Source organism: Scyliorhinus torazame, chromosome 7 (genome assembly GCF_047496885.1).
Source record: "Scyliorhinus torazame isolate Kashiwa2021f chromosome 7, sScyTor2.1, whole genome shotgun sequence".
Taxonomy (NCBI): domain Eukaryota; kingdom Metazoa; phylum Chordata; class Chondrichthyes; order Carcharhiniformes; family Scyliorhinidae; genus Scyliorhinus; species Scyliorhinus torazame.
Window position 1 is genome coordinate 100,937,556 of NC_092713.1, and position 18,519 is coordinate 100,956,074.

At 42.9% G+C, this 18,519-nt stretch overlaps 1 protein-coding gene across 3 annotated transcripts in view; it reads right to left on the reverse strand.

The window, feature by feature from the left end:
- Window positions 1-2,712: 2,712 nt before the first annotated feature.
- alg6 (ALG6 alpha-1,3-glucosyltransferase) overlaps window positions 2,713-18,519 on the reverse strand; it is a 77,264-nt gene continuing 61,457 nt past the window's right edge. For all 3 annotated transcript variants that reach the window (XM_072511153.1, XM_072511152.1, XM_072511151.1), the window contains 4 exons: window positions 16,243-16,313; window positions 6,700-6,768; window positions 4,356-4,554; window positions 2,713-2,991 (listed from right to left, as the gene is read on the reverse strand). In XM_072511153.1, coding sequence (XP_072367254.1) covers window positions 2,794-2,991; window positions 4,356-4,554; window positions 6,700-6,768; window positions 16,243-16,313 — 537 coding nt within the window. In that variant the 3' untranslated portion in view covers window positions 2,713-2,793. The remainder of the gene's footprint in view (window positions 2,992-4,355; window positions 4,555-6,699; window positions 6,769-16,242; window positions 16,314-18,519) is intronic.

Sequence of the window (18,519 nt, forward strand, 5' to 3'; positions counted from 1 at the left end):
TTTGGCCTATCGAGTCTGCACCGGCTCTTGGAAAGGGAACCCTATCTAAGCCCACACCTCCACCATATCCCAGTAACCCCACCTACCCTTTCCTGGACACTTAGGGCAATTTAGCATAGCCAATCCACCTAATCTGCACATCTTTGGACTGTGGGAGGAAACCGAAGCACCTCCGGAAACCCACGCAGACACGGGGAGAACGTGCAGACTCCGCACAGACAGTGACCCAAGCCGGGAATCGAACCTGGGACCCTGGAGCTGTGAAGCAATTGTGGTAACCACTATGTTACCGTGCTGCCCCTGGATGGACTGATTGGACGATAATGAGCTGGATTGGATTGGTCATGTATCTTGTGTACAGGACACACCCAGACAACTTTCCACAATGATGGGTAGATGCCAGTATTGTAGCTGTATTGGAACATCTTGGCTAGGGGTGCAGCAAGTTCTGGAGCACAAGCTTTCAGGACTATTGCCAGAATATTGTCAGGGTCCATAGACTTTGCAATATCTAGTTCCTTCAGCCGTTTCTTGATATCACATGGGGAGAATCGTATTGGCTGATGACTGGCATCTGTGATGCTGGAGACCTCTGGAGAAGACCGAAATGGATTATCCATTCAGCACTGCTCTGCCTGGTCCTGGTTCTTATGTTCTAATATTCCAGGAGAGTCCACACTTTCACGAGAAAGTGTAAAGATTGGCAAAAATTCAGATTATGTGGAAAGAAACCAAACTGAATCCCGACTAATGCTTCTATTTGGTGATCAACATGCTCACAAAACACTGAGGCGGGGGGAGGAGTGGGGGCAGGGACGGCACAGTGAAATTAGGACATGTCATTTTGCAGTTAGTTTTCATGAGACTGTGTTTTTGTATCCTTTTGCCTCTTATATGGAGGAAGACAACCTGTTCTTAAGTCATCACCTGTGATTTTCTCCATTCTCCCTATTTAGCATTGTATTTGCAAACTGTGGCCAAGATCTAAAGATCTAAAGCAAGTTGGAGTCTGGGCTGGGCACTCACTATCTTTTCTGCTCCTTCAACTCCTATCTTGAAGGAAGTGACTGAGGCTAGGGTCTAAATTATCATTGGCTGCTATTTGACCTTGATTATCTTGTGCAAAGGAGTATACATTGAACAATGATTGGCAACACAATACTAAGCACACCTACATCTCAAATCCACTTACCAGATGTACAAACACATACACTTTCCAGCAGGGGTCATTGGATAGTAGTCAAGAGAAGGAATCCTGAATGATTTCTCTTCACCTTAAACCAAAGATGCAGTGATGAAATCCAGAAAGGTTATTGCTGCTCTGGCTATGATTAATTAGCCCGGCATAGTACCAGGCTGACTAATTTCAGACCAGCCAGATCTGTTCTAGAGAGGAGGGCAGTGCCCTTGCCTTTGCCTCCCTGATCGCCCCCTGTAGAAGCCTGCTCGGCTGGTGGTCAGCAGCACCACCAAAAGCTGCAGACTGGCTGTCTGACCTATCGGAATTTCTCCAAATGGGAAAATCAAATTCACCATCCGTGGGTCGGAAAATGGCTTCCACAAAACATGATAGTTCCGGGACGTGTTTGTGGCCAACAAGTAAGTAGCTAGGAGCTAGGAAGAGGTAGCTAAGACAATAGGAGAGAGGGGGGGAAAAGGGAAAACAAGAAAGTGTAGCCAAACGCAGCGAGAGGAAAAGAGTGTAGTAGGGAAGAGAGGGGGAGGGGGGAAGAATCAATGGAGGAGACAAGAGGGGGGAACACAAACGGGGTAGAAAACACAGAAGACAACGGCCGCAACAAATACAGCAAGACGAAAGGAGGACACAAGAACAAGGAGGAGGAACGGTCCAAAGTCGAAGCTCATGCAAATAAATAATAAAAAATACATTTTTAAAATTCCTTCATTGGATATGAGCGTCTCTGGTGAGGTCAGGATTTGTTGCTCATCCCTAATTATCGTTGAGAAATTGTGGTGAGCTTCTCGTCTCGACTGCAGTCTCAGTCTGTGGTGCAGGTACAACCACAGTGCTGTTCGGAAGGGAGTTCTGGAATTTTCACCCACCTGTGAATGGTTGATATAGTTCCAAGTCAGGATGGTAGGTGGCTTGGAGGGGAACTTCCAGGTGGTGTTGTTCCCATGCCTTTGCTGCACTTGTTCTTCTATGTGGTGGAGGCTGCAAGTTTGAAAGGAGTCTTGGTGAATTGGAGGAGGTGAATAATTAAGATGCTGGATGGAGTGCCATTCAAGCAAGCTGCTTTGTCCTGCATGGTGTTGATTTTCTTGAATGTCGTTGGAGCTTCACTTATCCAGGCAAGTGGAGAATATTCTATTGCACTCCTGACATGCACCTTGTAGATGATGGACAGGCTTTGGGGACTCAGGAGGTGAATTTCTCACCACAGAATTTCCTGATCTGCTCTCGTAGCCACAGTATTTATTTAGCTAGGCTAGTTAAGTTTCAGGATGCTGGTGGTGGGGGATAAAGTGATGGTAATGACATTGAAATTCAAGGGGATATGGTTAGATTCTCTCCTATTGGAAATGGCCATTGATTGGTACTTGTTTGAATGTTATTTGCCACTTATAAACCGAAACCGAAATGTTGCCCAGATTTTGCTACATGTGAACACAGACTGGCTCATATCATATGTGCAAAGTGATCTATTAAGGCAGCTACTGGATAGAGTATTAAAAAAGTAGTTTTGGGCATTAGGAATTAAAACAGCAGCTTTTATTTACTGTGTTTTACAGACAATATACTTAGTTCCTAGGTTTCCTGTGACTTGTCCTTTACTTGACTTTCCGTTGATGCTTTTGGTAGAGAGGCTCCGAAAGATGCAGAATGTTGAAGTACATCAGAAAAATCAAGAAGTGGATGCAGGAAAATAGAGACACCAGAACAGGGAATAAGTCTGGAAGTTGTGGGGGAGGAGATAGTGTTGCACTTATCATACTAAGTGTTGCCATGGCAATTATAGATAGAAGGAACTGTAGGAATAAAAGAAAAAGCAGTTTCACTTTTTCATATATTTTAAGTCACATTTTTCAGTACATCTTTTAGCTTTTAAGGCTGGAGCCCCAAAATTAGAAACCATTTATGCGTTCTTATTTGAATATAAAATCCTGTACATTCGTCATTTTCCCTGCACCTTCACTTTGTTGTAATGCTCATCAAAGATAGTCTACGTTGACTCAATGTTTCCCAGGATGCTGTTAACTGTGGAACTACCTGCGCCTCTTAGATTAAGAGATTGTAGATGGTAGAAGGAAAAACATTGTTTATTGTTACCCCAGCATTAGTTTTTTTGATATATGTTGTTCTCTTTTCTACCTTGCTGGTGTCCTTGCTGGCATTAAACACTTCAACTAGACTTCTTGATGAAGGAAAAACAAAAGAATCAAAAACCACTCTCTAAGTTTGATTCATTTATTGATGACAGCTTATTGGGTCAGAAGGTTAAGGGTTCAAGCTCCACTCCAGAGACTTGAATACAAAAATCTAGTTAACACTGACAGAAAGAGTGCAGCATTTTCAGAAGTGCCATCTTTCAGATGAAACATTAAACAGAGGCCCTGCCTCTCCTGCCAAAGATTCTCTCATACAAGTCTGAAAAATATCAGAATTCTTCCCGATATCCCAGTCAATATTTATGCTTCAACCAAAAACCTTTTTCGAATAGTGATCTCGTCATTGCTGCTTGTGGGATCTTGCCCTTTGTAAATTGGATGTTGCATTTCCTACATTAAAACAGTGGACACACTTCAGAAGTATTTCAAAGCAGCTTTGGGACTTCCTGAAAGGTGCACTATGAATGCAAGCCTTCCCATCTTTCATTTTATACTAATATTCCATCTTTTACTACAGCCCGCTCTTCAGCTTTTGAGCAAGATAGCCAGTTTAGTACTGGTTTATGTCAACTGCAGAGTTGTTTTAGGGTTGTGGGTACATAACTAGTAGAACTGTGCTAAAACATCTTCAAATTCATCTTATTTAATGACCCATTGGTAATTCATTCAGATTGTAGAGTGTCAAACTGGGGGAACTAAATGTTTGATCCCACTTTTGTCATCTGATATCAACGTTAAGCACTACCATTAAGTACTATGAATTATATGCAAAATAAAGTTCTTGCATCCCTGCCTCAGCATCAGAACTTCAGACTTGGAAAAACACAGTGATATTTAATATTTTCTGCACCAAACATCTTAATGGCCAATGTATCGCTAATGAACGAACCTCCAGTCATTCAATTGGTCTAATCTGGATTTGACAGGATGAGGTGTGATTCCACTGTTATAACATTTCACAACTGAAAACAAATTTTAAAACAATAATTTTCAAAATTACTTACTGTAAGTTTTGCAAATTGTGGTGGAATTGTAAATTGTGGAATGTACCTCCTCACACCCTGGGAAAATAACTGGAGTTGCAGGTCCTCCAATGACACTTTATCAAATGCTGACAACAACGTTGTTGTGATGAGGAGGAAGGCCAAAGAAGTAACAGTGTAAGGAAGGAGCAACCCATCCTTCAACAACAGGGGAAACATGCTGCAGGATACAACAAAGTAAGTGTGAATTCTTACTCCGTTACACGTCAAGATATATAAAATTCATTAAATTAAAACCCATCCCTGGACTTAGTATTGGCATCTGAAGATTATCTAATGGATCTCTCTAATGACGTATGGCAAGAAGGATGATAAATTGGGCTGATCTACGAACAGCAAGCTTGCTGGACGTTTTCTCTCAATATTTAGGGGTTGTCCAAAGTTTAATGAATAAATGACTTTCAGCACTGTGAAAGAGAGATTATATATGTTTAAACCATCTCTTTTAAATTTAAGGTAAAACAGAATGTCCTGGAATGGAAGATGGTAACCATGCTGAACTCTGCCTGGATACAGGCCCGGGTGATTTGGTTGTCGTGAGGTCAAAGGTCCAGGTTGAAACTCAGAAATTCAAGTGTCAGGTTTCACACCTTAACAAAAAAGGAGGGAAGTTGGTCTTGCTGGATACAGACTCCGTCTCAGTCAGATTACCTGGAAAGGATGGCTGAAAACGGTGGCTGCTCTGCCAAGCAGAGGGAGAGACTATTTTTGTGCTAACCACCAAGAAAATGCTGGTGACAACAGATTTCCTGTTTGAAGAGATGGAACTTGCAGACTAAAAGGTCAAGGAGTCGCCAGAGGGTGTCTCGATGCTGGAAATTAGTTTGATTAGACTCAGGAGAGTGAGTGAAGGGACTTTTGAAAGAACCACAGAAAACCGCCCTGATGTAAAAGGGAGAAGAGAACTTGTTGAATAGCTGGGAGGAACTTAGGACTTTAACTGCCAGGTTATATGTCTACTGAAAGTGTGCTGTATTGTATAAATGTGGAATGGAGTTTTCAGTTGTGTTAGTTGGTTAATGGGGAAAGTGCCTTTTCTGTAGTTTAGTGTAATAGTTGCCAACTAAGTTATTTTCCGTCAATGTTGATTTTAGTCTGTTTATGACAATATAACGTAATGTCATTCCACTGCATTGCTCTTATTAGCCTTAGTTTTATTAGCTCTAATTCTGTCACCTTTGCTCACGAGTCGCCAGGTATCTTTCTGATACCGCCACGTGGTTCAAGCTCAAGTAATGATTAATAATGCAGCACACCGCTTAGTAAATGTTAAATCAACGATCATTTATTATATACAGCAACAAATACTGATACAATAATCCTACTTCTAGACTATTACCTACCACTAAAGGCCAATACTTAACTTTGGTGATGGCCCACCAGGTCAGGGAAACGAATGGTCTATCGAATGGGGTCTGGCCTGCGGGATTCAAAAAGGCTGGTACGGGTCGATAGTCTGGAACACCTATCTGGTAGCGATCGCTGGAGTAAGACTTACTTGTTCTTTTGTCGAAGGGTCTTGAAGGTTGTGAGTAGGAGAAGAAGGGTCGATCTGAACTTGGCCCCTATTTTTATAGTTCCTAGGGGATTCCCGCCTCCCGGGGCGGACCTTGACCCTGGTCCCAAGTGATTTGACTTGGTCCCAATCACTGGGTTCGATATGCTCCAATAATGGGGCGATTCCTTGATCGGGGGGTGGTTGTTCACCTTTCTTTGTCTCGGCCACTGCTGGCACCGAGAGGTCTGGATCGGCTTTCAATTGCTAATTTGTAGCAATTGTTCCCGGGGATGGCCGATTAAAATGCAGATGGCTGGGTTGATGTGCTGTTAATGGTTGCAGGTATCGGTCTGGGCCGACTTTCCCAGAGCCGAATACACTGTTCTGCCTGCAGCTGTCCGTTTGAGTCCTGTTGGCTGATTTTCCCATCAGCCTCTTTCGTTCGCCATTTAAAAATCGGGGTTTGGCCATTTTACTCGGGAATCAGCCATTTTAGGTGGCTACAGCTGGAAAACTCATCTCTCATTTTAAAAGTTACTGGTCTGCATGGAGATCATAACAGCACAAAATTTGGAAACATAGTGGCCCAAATATGTTATGAATGTTTAAAAAGAAAAAGATGACTGATGTTTATTCAAATTATATTCATGAGGCATGATTTATTGAAGGCTTTTTAAAATCAGGTGTTCCTTATCACTTAAACAGGAGAGGAAACAAAAAATCACCTACAATAAAGCCAAGACACACCCACAAAATCTATTAATTATCATCCATTCAGAGAAGTGACACAAAGAAAGCTGGCCTTACCTAAAAGTTGACACAAGCAAAAACCAGGTTGCCATGAAAGGAATTTCATGTAGGAGCAATAATACAGGTCTGAAAACAAACCAAATTAAAGATGATTGGAAACTTGCACAGAGTTGAACTGAAATATGGGCAATGGATACATGGGTAAACACACTGTCTGCCTTTTGTGGTCCCGAAGAATAAAGACGAGGAAGGTCAGAGGTTTGTTCTCAGTCTCTACTCCTTCAGCTAATCTCGGCCAGGGCAATGTTAGAGGTTTTAGAAATGGTCTTTCAATATTTTTGGTAGGGTGAGCCCAGCTGAAAGTACATATATTTTAACTGGTAGAGCTTTATTGTGATCACATCAGTCAATATTGGCATTCACTATCTGGCAAATAACCATACATTCTCTACCTGCTCATACTTAAATCACAGACTGGCACAGAAGGAAGCAATGCAGCCCATTGAATCCGTGCCAGCTCTCCGCAAGTCACTGGTGGTTATTTTGCCATTTACCTTATATTGGTATCCTCTCGTTTTTGTCCCTTCTGCCAATGGGAGCAATCTTTCTTTGTCTACTCTGTCCCAGTTCCTCATGATTTTGAACATCTCTATAAAATCTACTCTCAGCTTTCTCTTCCATCAGGAGAACAACCTCAATTTCGCCAATCTATTCAGGTAGCTGACGTCCTTCACTCTGGAATCATTTCCAGAAATATTTTTTGCACCCTCTCTAAAAAAGCCTTTACATTCTTCCCAAAGTGTGGTGCTCAGAATTGGACACAATACTCCAGTAGAGGCTGATCCAATGTTTCATAGAGATCATCACTTCCTTGCTTTTGTACTCAATGCATCTATTTATAAAGCCTATGATCCTCTTTGCCTTTCCAACCACATTTTGCAATCTACCCTGCTATCTTCAAAGATTTGTGCACATCCACCCCAGATCTCTGCAGTCCCTTTAGTACTGCACCATTAATTTTAGATTGCCTCTCTTTGTGCTTCCTACCAAAATGCCTCACTTCCCATTTCTCTGCAATAAATTTAATCAGTCATGTGTCTGCCTATTCCACCAGCATGTCCACATCCTTGTGGAATCTATCGCTATTCTCCTCAAAGTTCATAAAACTTCCCAAGTTTTGTGTCATCTGCAAATTTTGAAATTGCACCCTGTACACCCAAGTCTGGGTCATTGAAATAGATTTTAAAAAGCAGTGGTTCTAAATACTGACCTTGAGGGAACTTCATTGTATACCTTCCTCCAGCCTAAAATATAACCATTAATAACCCATCTGTTTCTTGTCATTCAATCAAGTATTGATTGAATGACAAGAGGGACACTGCCATATTGCCAGTGTCCCTTTCATTACATGGGCTTTGACCTTGCTGGTGCGTCTATTTTGTGGAAATGTGTTAAATGCCTTTTGAAAGTCCCTGTACATCACATTAACCACATTACCTTCATTAACCCACTCTGTACTTCATCTGAAAACTCAATTCAAGTTGATTAGAAACAATTTACCTTTAACAAATCTATGGTGGCTTTCCTTAATTAACCTTGTCCAAGTGACTGTTATTTTTCTCCCCGACTATTGTTTCTAAAAACTTTCTTATCATTATCTGTAAATTATCTGGCCTGTCATTGCTAGGCTTTATCCTTACAATCATTTTTGAACAAAGGTGCAACATTTGCAATTCTCCAATCTTCTGGCGCAACCCTTCTAAGGAAAAATGGAAGATTATGGCCAGTACCGCCACCGTTTTCTCTCTTAGCCCACTCAGTATCCCTGAATACAACCCATCTGATCCTGGTGATTTAGGAACTCCATGTACAGCCAGCCTTCATAATACCTCATCAATTTTCAGCCCATATCATAAAATCGTAGAATTTACAGTGCAGAAGGAAGCCATTCGGCCTATCGAGTTTGAACCGGCCCTTGGAAAGAGCACCCTTCCTAAGCTCACACCACCCTATCCCTGTAAACCAGTAACTCTACCTAGCCTTTTTGGACACCAAGGGCAATTTAGCATGGCCACAGACCTTATTGCTGAGGAAAGTCCCAGGAAGGCTTGAAAGTGCATGCTTGAATGAGAAAGGACTGGGACCATGTGTGATATATTACTGGGATCATTAGCTCGATCTGGTTGCTAGCACTTTTTCCTTAGTCAAAAGCTTGTGAATTCAAGTCCACTCCAATATCTGATGATCTAGGCGGTTATGCCAAGACAGTAGTGAGAGAATACTCCATTTAGAGGTGCTGCCCTTCTGATAGACATTGAAATGTGGCACTTTCTTCCGATGTTCCAATGTGACTGCTAAACATCCTTTACTTAAATACAATACATTCAACTTGTCAACAGTCCACCCTAGAGATTAATCCGTTATTCAATGCATTATTCAATTTATATACAAAATGGCTGTTACATTTGGCTATATAACAGACATAGTAAGTGAAATGCTGGAGGTATTTCTAAGATGGAGTGGGATGGCTTCTAAGTACATGTTTTAGCCCCTCCTTCATTCAGTAGGCTGTCTACAATCTGACTAAACTCACATGTGATGAATGGCCACTTAAATAAAACATCAGTGAGTGGCCGATTTCTGTAGAATTATAGCCCAGCCCGGCAAAAGTCCATGCCTTCAGGAAGGCAAGGCAAAAATTGGAACAAAAAATATGTAATTTTAAAATAAGAAATTAAGCCAGGGAGGCAAAAACTGTAGCCAAGTTTGATAAATTATTCCCAGCAAAATGTACTTTGGGCAGCAGACTGCTCCGTTAATTTTATGGCAGCCAAATTGCCTACTGACTGCCTCAAGGTCGGACTGAGATGTAGCAGAAGACTGTGTTTGAACAAGCTGATGGGTTGATATGTTATCTGGGAGAAATATCAGTGATCAGATTAGTCAGTAACCATGGAATAATAACTTAATCTCTAGTTGTTTTTAGTTAAACAATATATATTTTATAAATAAATGCTCTATTCATTTTGGCTACTCCATGTAGTTTTGCACAACATATTCTGTCCAATTTTCCTTTACACATAACCGTACATTAATTTAAATTTAAAAAAAATATATATATTTTTCAGACAGGGGTGATTCATACTCAAATGCTGGCACCTGCCTACCCCTCATCCCAGTGTCTATTTCCCATTCTTGAGGCCAGACAGTCATTTAAAAAGACGATTTACTTGTACGCTTGCATGCATGAGTGTCTATCAAGGGGTGGGAGCATCACAGGTAAGGCTGATTTTATTGTCTGAAAACATGCAATTCCTAAAGCAAGGTTCCCTGGATAGTCACTAGGAGCAGGTACCCTGACTAAATATTCCCTCCCAGGTAACTGAATTGTAGTGCCACTGCCCCGGTAGATAACCTGGTAAAGACCAGAGGTGAAACTGGAACCCATCCTAATTTATTTTAGCCTAATATCTGGGTACATGGTGCATTTACTTACTTTGCAGGTTAGTCAAAATTCATCATGTAGACCATTATCTAATACCAGTACAAATCATCTGTTCATGAGCTTAAAGTATTAATTGGGCTCAGTTGGTAACATTTCTGGTCAGAAAGTTAAGTTCAAGCCATATTCTGGTAAATGGCATCGAATACAGAATTTAAATTGCGTTGGAAATTTATCAATGCTACAGTTATGGCAAGGGAACTGGGTCGATCGTTGAAATTTTAAAAATTCGTAATTTCTTAAACAAGTTAATGTACCGAATTATAACATATTCAACTTGTACTAGCAAGACAATAGAAACTAAAATGTAATTATTGAAAAAATTGTATCTCTGTGACAAATACATTTTGTATTCTCCCATTGTCATCGGTCATGCGTTCATAGTTCACACCTCTGTATTCCTTACACAAATAAAGAATGGGTTCACAAAGCACGCGTGAGTCAGTCTGTCATGCTTCCGTTACAAGACAAAGAAATAAAGTTAAATGTGTTTTTCATGGTCAAATTAAACCTAATCGAAGTTTCTAAGATGAAGAATGGAACTGACAAATTTGATCCAAGCAAATTGTTCATCAATAGGTTCAACTAGCGAGGGATAAATGAAAAATTAATCAGTTAAGGCGAGAAAGTTGGGGCAGCATGGTGGTGCAGTGGTTAGCACTGCTGCCTCACGGCGATGAGGTCCCAGCCTTTTTGTAGTCTTTTTTACATGATTTTATTATGCATACTGTTGATGAAATTCACATTTCATGCAGTCTCGTAGGGAGCTTCAGGCGACTCAGTGGTCAGCAGTGCTGTCTCACAGCCCCAGGGACCCGGGTTCAATTCCGGCCTTGGGTGACAGTCCGTGTGGAGTTTGTACATTCTGCCCATGTCTGCGTGGGTTTCTTCTGGGTGCTCCAGTTTCCTCCTACAATCCAAAACTGTGCAGGTTAGGTGGACTGGCCATGTTAAATTGCCCTTAGTATCCAGGGATGTTCAGGTTAGGCTATGGGCCACGGGGAAAGGGGATTGGGTATGGGTAAAGTGCTCAAAGGGTCGGCGCAAACTCGATGGGCTGAATGGCCTCCTTCTGCACTGTAGGGATTCTATGAAAGCAAGTATAGGTTATTGAATCAATATGGTGGCTCTAGTCCATCAAGCAACACACTTTTCGAGTGTGACCCCACACTGATTGGAATGCTAAATTAACCACATCGTTCTGCAGCTTCTTCATGAATCTGCCAGTCGGAAGTTGCATAAACAATGCAACATTATCCTTTCACGGTGGCATGGTGGTGCAGTGGTTAGCACTGCTGCCTCACAGCGCTGAGGACCCGGTTCGATCTCGGCTCCGGGTCACTGGCTGTGTGGAGTTTGCACACTTTCCCAGTGTCTGCATGGATTACACCTCCACAGCCCAAAGATGTGCAGCGCAGGTGGATTGGCCACACTAAATTCCCCCTTAATTAGAAAAAATTAATTGGGTACTCTCAATTTTTTAAAAACGTTATGGCTAGGAAGTTAGGTAAGTTGGTCTTGGGTACCCACTACTAGTGAGGACTTTCAATGAGGCGAGGGAGGGGGGGTTCCTACCCTCGACGATGTCCAGGGCGCTGATCTCGAAGCGGGACAAGGACCCTTTACAGTGTGGGTCGTATAGGCCAATCTCGCTCCTCAACGTGGATGCGAAGCTGTTAGCGAAGGTGTTGGCTACCAGAATTGAGGACTGTGTCCCGGGGGTGATCCACGAGGAGCAGACGGGTTTTGTGAAGGGAAGGCAGCTAAACACCAATATGCAGAGGCTCCTAAATGTAATCATAATGCCTGCAGTGGAGGGGGAAGCGGAGATAGTGGCAGCTATGGATGCGGAGAAGGCCTTCGATAGGGTGGAGTGGGGGTACCGGTGGGAAGTGTTGAGGAGATTTGGGGGTTCGGGGAGGGGTTCGTTAGTTGGGTTAGGTTACTGTATGAAGCCCCGGTGGCGTGTGTGGCCACAAATCGGAGGAGGTCGGAATATTTTCGGCTGTACCGGGGGACGAGGCAGGGGTGTCCCCTATCCCCCCTGCTATTTGCGTTGGCAATTGAGCCTTTGGCGATGGCTTTGAGGAAGTCCAAAAACTGGAGAGAGAGAGAGAGAGAGAGAGAGAGAGAGAGAGAGGAACACCGGGTATCGCTGTATGCTGACGACCTGTTACTGTATGTGGCGGACCCGGTGGGGGGGGGATGCCGGTGGTGATGAGGATCCTCAGGGAGTTTGGAGACTTTTCCGGGTATAAGCTCAACATGGGGAAGAGTGAGCTAATTGTGATACACCCAGGGGACCAGGGAAGGGGGATAGATGAGCTTCCACTGAGGAGGGTGGAAAGGAGTTTCCTGTACCTAGGAATCGAGGTGGCCAGGAGCTGGGGGATCCTACACAAGCTCAACTTGACGAGGCTGGTGGAGCAGATGGAGGAGGAGTTTAAAAGGTGGGATATGCTGCCACTCTCCCTAGCGGGTAGGGTACAGTCGGTGACGATGACGGTGCTCCCGAGGTTCCTTTTTATATTCCAGTGCCTCCCTATCCTGATCCCGAAGGCCTTTTTTAAGCAGGTCAGCAGGAGCATCATGGGGTTTGAATGGGCGAAAAAGACACCGAGGGTGAGAAGGGTGTTTCTGGAGCAGAGTAGGGACAGAGGAGGGCTAGCGTTACCTAATCTGTGTGGGTATTACTGGGCTGCCAATGTGGCGATGATACGCAAGTGGGTAATGGAGGGGGGAGGTGGCGGCGTGGAAGAGGATGCAGATGGCTTCCTGTGTGGGCACGAGCCTGAGAGTGCTAGTGACAGCACCGCTGCCGTTCCCACCGACAAGGTACACCACGAGTCCAGTGGTGGCGGCGACCCTCAAAATTTGGGGGCAGTGGAGACGCCACAGAGGGGAGGCAGAGGCTTCAGTGTGGTCCCCGATCCGAGAGAACCATCGGTTTGTCCCGGGGAGAATGGATGGGGGTTCCGGAGCTGGCACAGGCCAGGTATTAGAAGGATGCGGGACCTGTTTATAGATAGGACGTTTGCGAGCCTTGGGGCATTGGAGGAAAGATTTGGGCTCCCCCCTGGAAATGCCTTCAGGTACACGCAGGTAAGGGCGTTTGTAAGACGGCAGGTGAGGGAAGTTCCGCTGCTGCCAGCACGAAGGATCCAGGATAGGGTGCTCTTGGGGGTGTGGGTTGGAGAAGGCAAGGTCTCGGCGATCTACCAGGAGATGCAGGAGGAGGAGGAGGCCTCGGTGGAGAGTAAATGGGAGGAGGAGCTGGGGGAGGAGATAGACGAGGGTACGTGGGCGGACACCCTGGGTAGGGTAAATTCTTCCCCCTCTTGCGCCAGGCTTAGCCTGATACAATTTAAGGTTCTGCACAGGGTGCACATGACTGGGGCAAGGCTGAGTTGCTTTTTTGGAGTAGAGGACAGGTGTGTGAGGTGTTCGGGGAGCCCAGCAAATCACGCCCACATGTTCTGGGCGTGCCCAGCGCTGGATGGGTTCTGGAGGGGCGTTGCGAGGACGGTGTCTAAGGTGGTAAACTCCCGGGTTAAGCCGAGTTGGGGGCTCGCACTATTTGGGGTATCGGACGCGCCGGGAGTGCAGGAGGCGAAAGAAGCCTGGATCAGCGACATGGCAGGGTTCATTAAATTGGAGAGGGTAAAATTTGCCTTAAGAGGATCTGTGCAAGGGTTCTTCAGGCAGTGGCAACCATTCCTTGACTTTCTAGCGGAGCGTTAGGAGGTGGACAGCAGCAGCTCAGGGGGCGGGGGGGGGTGGTACTTTGTGTTTACTACTGTGTTTATTATCATTTAATGGGGGGCTTGTATATTGGGGGAATACGTGACATAGCTATAAGATGTTTATTTATGTGTTCTTTGTTTTTTTCTTATTTCTGTTGAAAATATGTAAAAATTTGAATAAAAATATATATTTTTTTAAAGTTGGTCTTGGGTAAATAGGTTGGGTATTTCAAAAAGGGATGTGATTGTTGACTTTGAGGGAATAATTCCCATGTCATCTTTTATAGCAAACTAATGTCTATTAGTTTTGCTGAAAATATTGCACTGTCATGAGGAATGAGAATTAGACGAATCTATAGAGAAACATCTGCAAATTCCCTTAAAAATGGAAGAATGAAAATATTACTTATGATATGACATTCTATAAACATGTCTGTCAGGGGCGACTTTTAACTTCAGTGCAAACTCCCCAACCCGTAGCCAACCAATGATGCCTCAATGTTTGTCTCGACTGCAGGAACTCTAACTGAGCCATAGTTCTTCAGGTAACTAACCGTTCTTCATGTTTGACCCCCTTATAGTGAGTGAATGTTTTTGGAATTTTCAGCTATGAGATTGCAGTATCCCAAACACAATGCTGTCCTCACCAGCCATCAATAAAGGTGTGTGTTCCAGCAGGGGGCACTGCTTAGTGACCTGCTCTATTTACATTTCATCTCTCCCTAGCCTGGAAAATTGCTGCCTGAGCCAAGAACAACTAACAGCATAAATTCATGGAGTGAACACGGGAACTTCCGAATCCTTTATATCTCAATACTACACCAGGCTGAGCATTTAATCACTTAACTGTTGGAAATGCTCGATCAATAGTTTAAAAAAAACATATCAACAAGAATAGAGGAACATCAAACAGACAAGATGTTTGCCCGGTGAATGCTAGGGGCCTCAACAGAATCAAGTTGGTCTTTAATTAAATATTTCTAAACAATTTGTTTAGGAATAAATTGTGCAAGTCCCTCTCATTATACCACAGTTATTTTTTGTAGTTTGCAACATCCAGAAGCTGAAATATTAAGTGCCACATTACATGTTCCTTTCAAGTCAGCTGAGTGCCTCCATTGTCTGAATCCATTAAATTTAAAGATCACAACTAACCAAATTTAAACACTAAACCAAAGCACATGATAATCTGAAGATCTGAACTCCTTGTGCATCTTATGACTGTACAGGGGCCTCAATGAACTTAAAGGGGACGCTTACTTGCTTAGTTAGTGTTACAATAGGAGTTATTGACACACTCAGCCCTCAATACAATGTTGAAATAATGGTTTCGACAGTCTGAAAGGTGTTTTATGTAAATCTCCTCTTGTGGCAGACAGGACTTTATGAATGAGCTAGCTCCCAGATTTTATATTCATGTCAATGGAATGGAACACAACAACGTTACAGAATGGGCTCTAAAATTGTGAATGTCCATGTGGAACAGGGAGACAAACAAAAATGAGAAAATACCTTTTAAAACAAATATCGTAATACCGCACTAAGATAAATAATAATAATAGCTTATTGTCACAAGTAGGCTTCAATGAAGTTACTGTGAAAAGCCCCTAGCCACCACATTATGACGCCTGTTCGGGGAGGCAGGTACAGGAATTGAACACGCGCTGCTGGCCTTGTTCTGCATTACAAGTCAGCTGTTTAGCCTACTGTGCTAAACCAGTCCCTTATATAAGGGCCAGCCCCTGATATAAAAAGTGGATACAATTGTCTGCTGAGGTAGTAAGCCAGACAGACCAGGAAGGCCTCAGATTCAATCTCTGATCTATGCTTTATCTGAACTAGCTGAGCTAACAATTACAGAGCTGTAATAAGGCCACAGTTGATGTAAGGGAGGATAAAAAAACCACTCTGGTTGCTATCCTGCCAGAATGTGTGAACCAAACTGAGGGGGTTGCAAGTTAGGTTGCAATGCCCCAATTCCCCTGCCCACCCCAATTCCTCTGCTCCTAGAGTTGAATAATCCATCAGCATTCACAATTTAGATTCACACTTTTAAATAAGAACAGCCACTTGAGCGAGGCTTTGAAAATTTGCTGGCACCTACAGAATCATAACCCAAACAAGGCAACACTTTGAACAAAAAATTTAAAATTGAAGGCAGGAAAAGAGTTAAGAATTTTTATTTTAAACTTCTCACAGTATTAACTAATTTACCATCAATATTAGCAATTCCTTTACAAGTCCTAACAGAGAGGTGGCAGCAAGGGAATTCTCCTTAGCTACTCCATTGTTCATTACATGGTTTTAAAGTCTCTAACTTACATGTGGTTAAAATAATAGATTTTCAAAACTTACAGAGCAGCCAGAAGTATAGACTTTTCGTGAACTTGAAAGGAAAACAGGAAGAATGACAAAGAACAATTTACCTAGAAATTGCAAAAAATGTGAAAAAGGAGTATTAATTTCAGTTTTGTCAATAGTAAATTGCAAAAAATCTTCAATGTAGTTTTTCTCCCCAATCTTCAACTTTTCTAAACGCTAGAGTGCAGTTTCGCCAGTTCTGAAGAAATAGATCGGGAATGCATGCAAATTTGCATTGGGTACATAAAATTAGGGAGTTGAACACGTAGCTCAAAGACTGGTGTGGGAGAAGCAAGTTCTGGCTTGTGGAGCACTGGGACCAATACTGGGGAAAATGGGGGGCTGTACCGCTAGGACGGTCTACACCTGGACCATGCTGTTCTTGTGAACCGCATAACTAGAGACATCCTTAAAATAAATAGCGGTGCGAGGGATAAAATGTGGAAAGATGTACATAAAAAAGAGCGGAAAATAAGTAATATGAGAAATGAGTGTCGGGAAATGGCAGGAAGGACAGAGAGAAAAGAAAACTTTGAATATACCAAGAATCAAGACTGTGTCTAAATGCATGTAGCACTCATATCAAGTAAACAAATTGATAGCGCGCATTTAAGTAAATATGATTTCATAGAATCATAGAATTTACAGTGCAGCCTGATAGCCATTACGGAGATATGGCTGCAAAATGACAAGTTCTCGGTCCTGATTGTTGACAGGTATATGACATTCAAGAAGAATAGGAAGGTAGGCAAAAGGTGGAGAGGTAGCATTGATAATCAAGGATGGCATTTGTTCAATAGTTAGAGACGACCTTAGTTCAGGAGATCAGGATGTAGAATTAGTTTGGCTGGAGATGAGGAACAGTAGGGGAAAGAAGTCATTTGTGGGAGAGGTGCAAAGGCCCCTGACAGTAACCACAATATAGGACAAAGTATGCAAGCAGAAATATTGGGTGCTGGTGATAAATTGGCAGAAATAATCATGGGTCACTATAATACACACATAAACTGAAAATATCAGCCTGGATGGGGATCTCTTTGGATACCTTCGAGATAGTTTCTTAGAGCAGCACATTCTGAAACCAACCAGAGAGTAGGTTATATTAGACTTGGTAATATTTAATGTGACACGGTTCACTAATGACCTTGGGGTAAAGGCACCCATAGGGAGCAGTGACCACAATATGATTGAATTTTACATCCAGTATAAAAGGGAGGAGAATGGGTCTAAGACTCGTATTTTAAACTTAAATAAGAGCAACTATGTGGGCATGGAAGTTGAGCTAGCTGAAGTTAACTGGATACTAAACTAAGGGATAGATCACTAGAGAAGCAGCGGTGGATATTTAAGGGGATATTTCAGAATACCCAGAATAAGTATATTGCTACCATAAAACAAAATTCTAAAGGGAGGGCACAATGTCCATGGTTAACTAAAGAAGTTAGGGAAAGCATCAAACTTTAGGAAAAAGCATATAATTGCTGTGATGAATATAGAAATTCAGATATATTGTATGATAGGTATATGGTGTAGTAAGGGTTAAATGCCTGGGTTGGTACGTGCCTGCTGCAGTCATGTTTATAAAATAAATCCTACTTTGAAAGGAAACCAAGTTTTGGATCCGAGGTGCACGTAAAGCATCGTAAAAGCTTGGGCTAATGGAATGTTGTTTGGATTAAGGGGATTCCATGTGGAGTTGTTTGGATTAAGGGGCAGCATAGTGGTTAGCACAGTTGCTTTACAGCTCCAGGGTCCCAGGTTCGAGTCCCGGCTTGCGTCACAGTCTGTGCGGAGTCTGCACATTCTCCCCGTGTCTGTGTGGGTTTCCTCCGGGTGCTCCGGTTTTCTCCCACAGTCCAAAGATGTGCGGGTTAGGTGGATTGGCTGTGATAAATTGCCCTTAGTGTCCAAAAAGGTTAGGTGGGGTTACTGGGATAGGGTAGAGAAGTGAGCATGAGTAGGGCGCTCTTAGTAAGGGCTGGTGCAGACTCGATGGGCTGAATGGCCTCCTTCTGCACTGTAAATTCTATGATTCTGTGAATAGATTTCAGCTTGGTAAGATTATGTAATTACTGGGAGGAGCCATGGTAACAGACATTTTGTAGAAAAGCAGGGTTAGTTGAGTTTTAGTTGGAGATGTGAGCAGAAGTCAAGCATCTCAGTTCAGTTAAAACACATGTCTGCAGATAGATTAGCAATTTCTTTCCTAGCTGTTCAGAATAGTGTGAATTAGAAGGTGAGCTGAAACAAGCTGAAGCAGCTTTTGAAGAA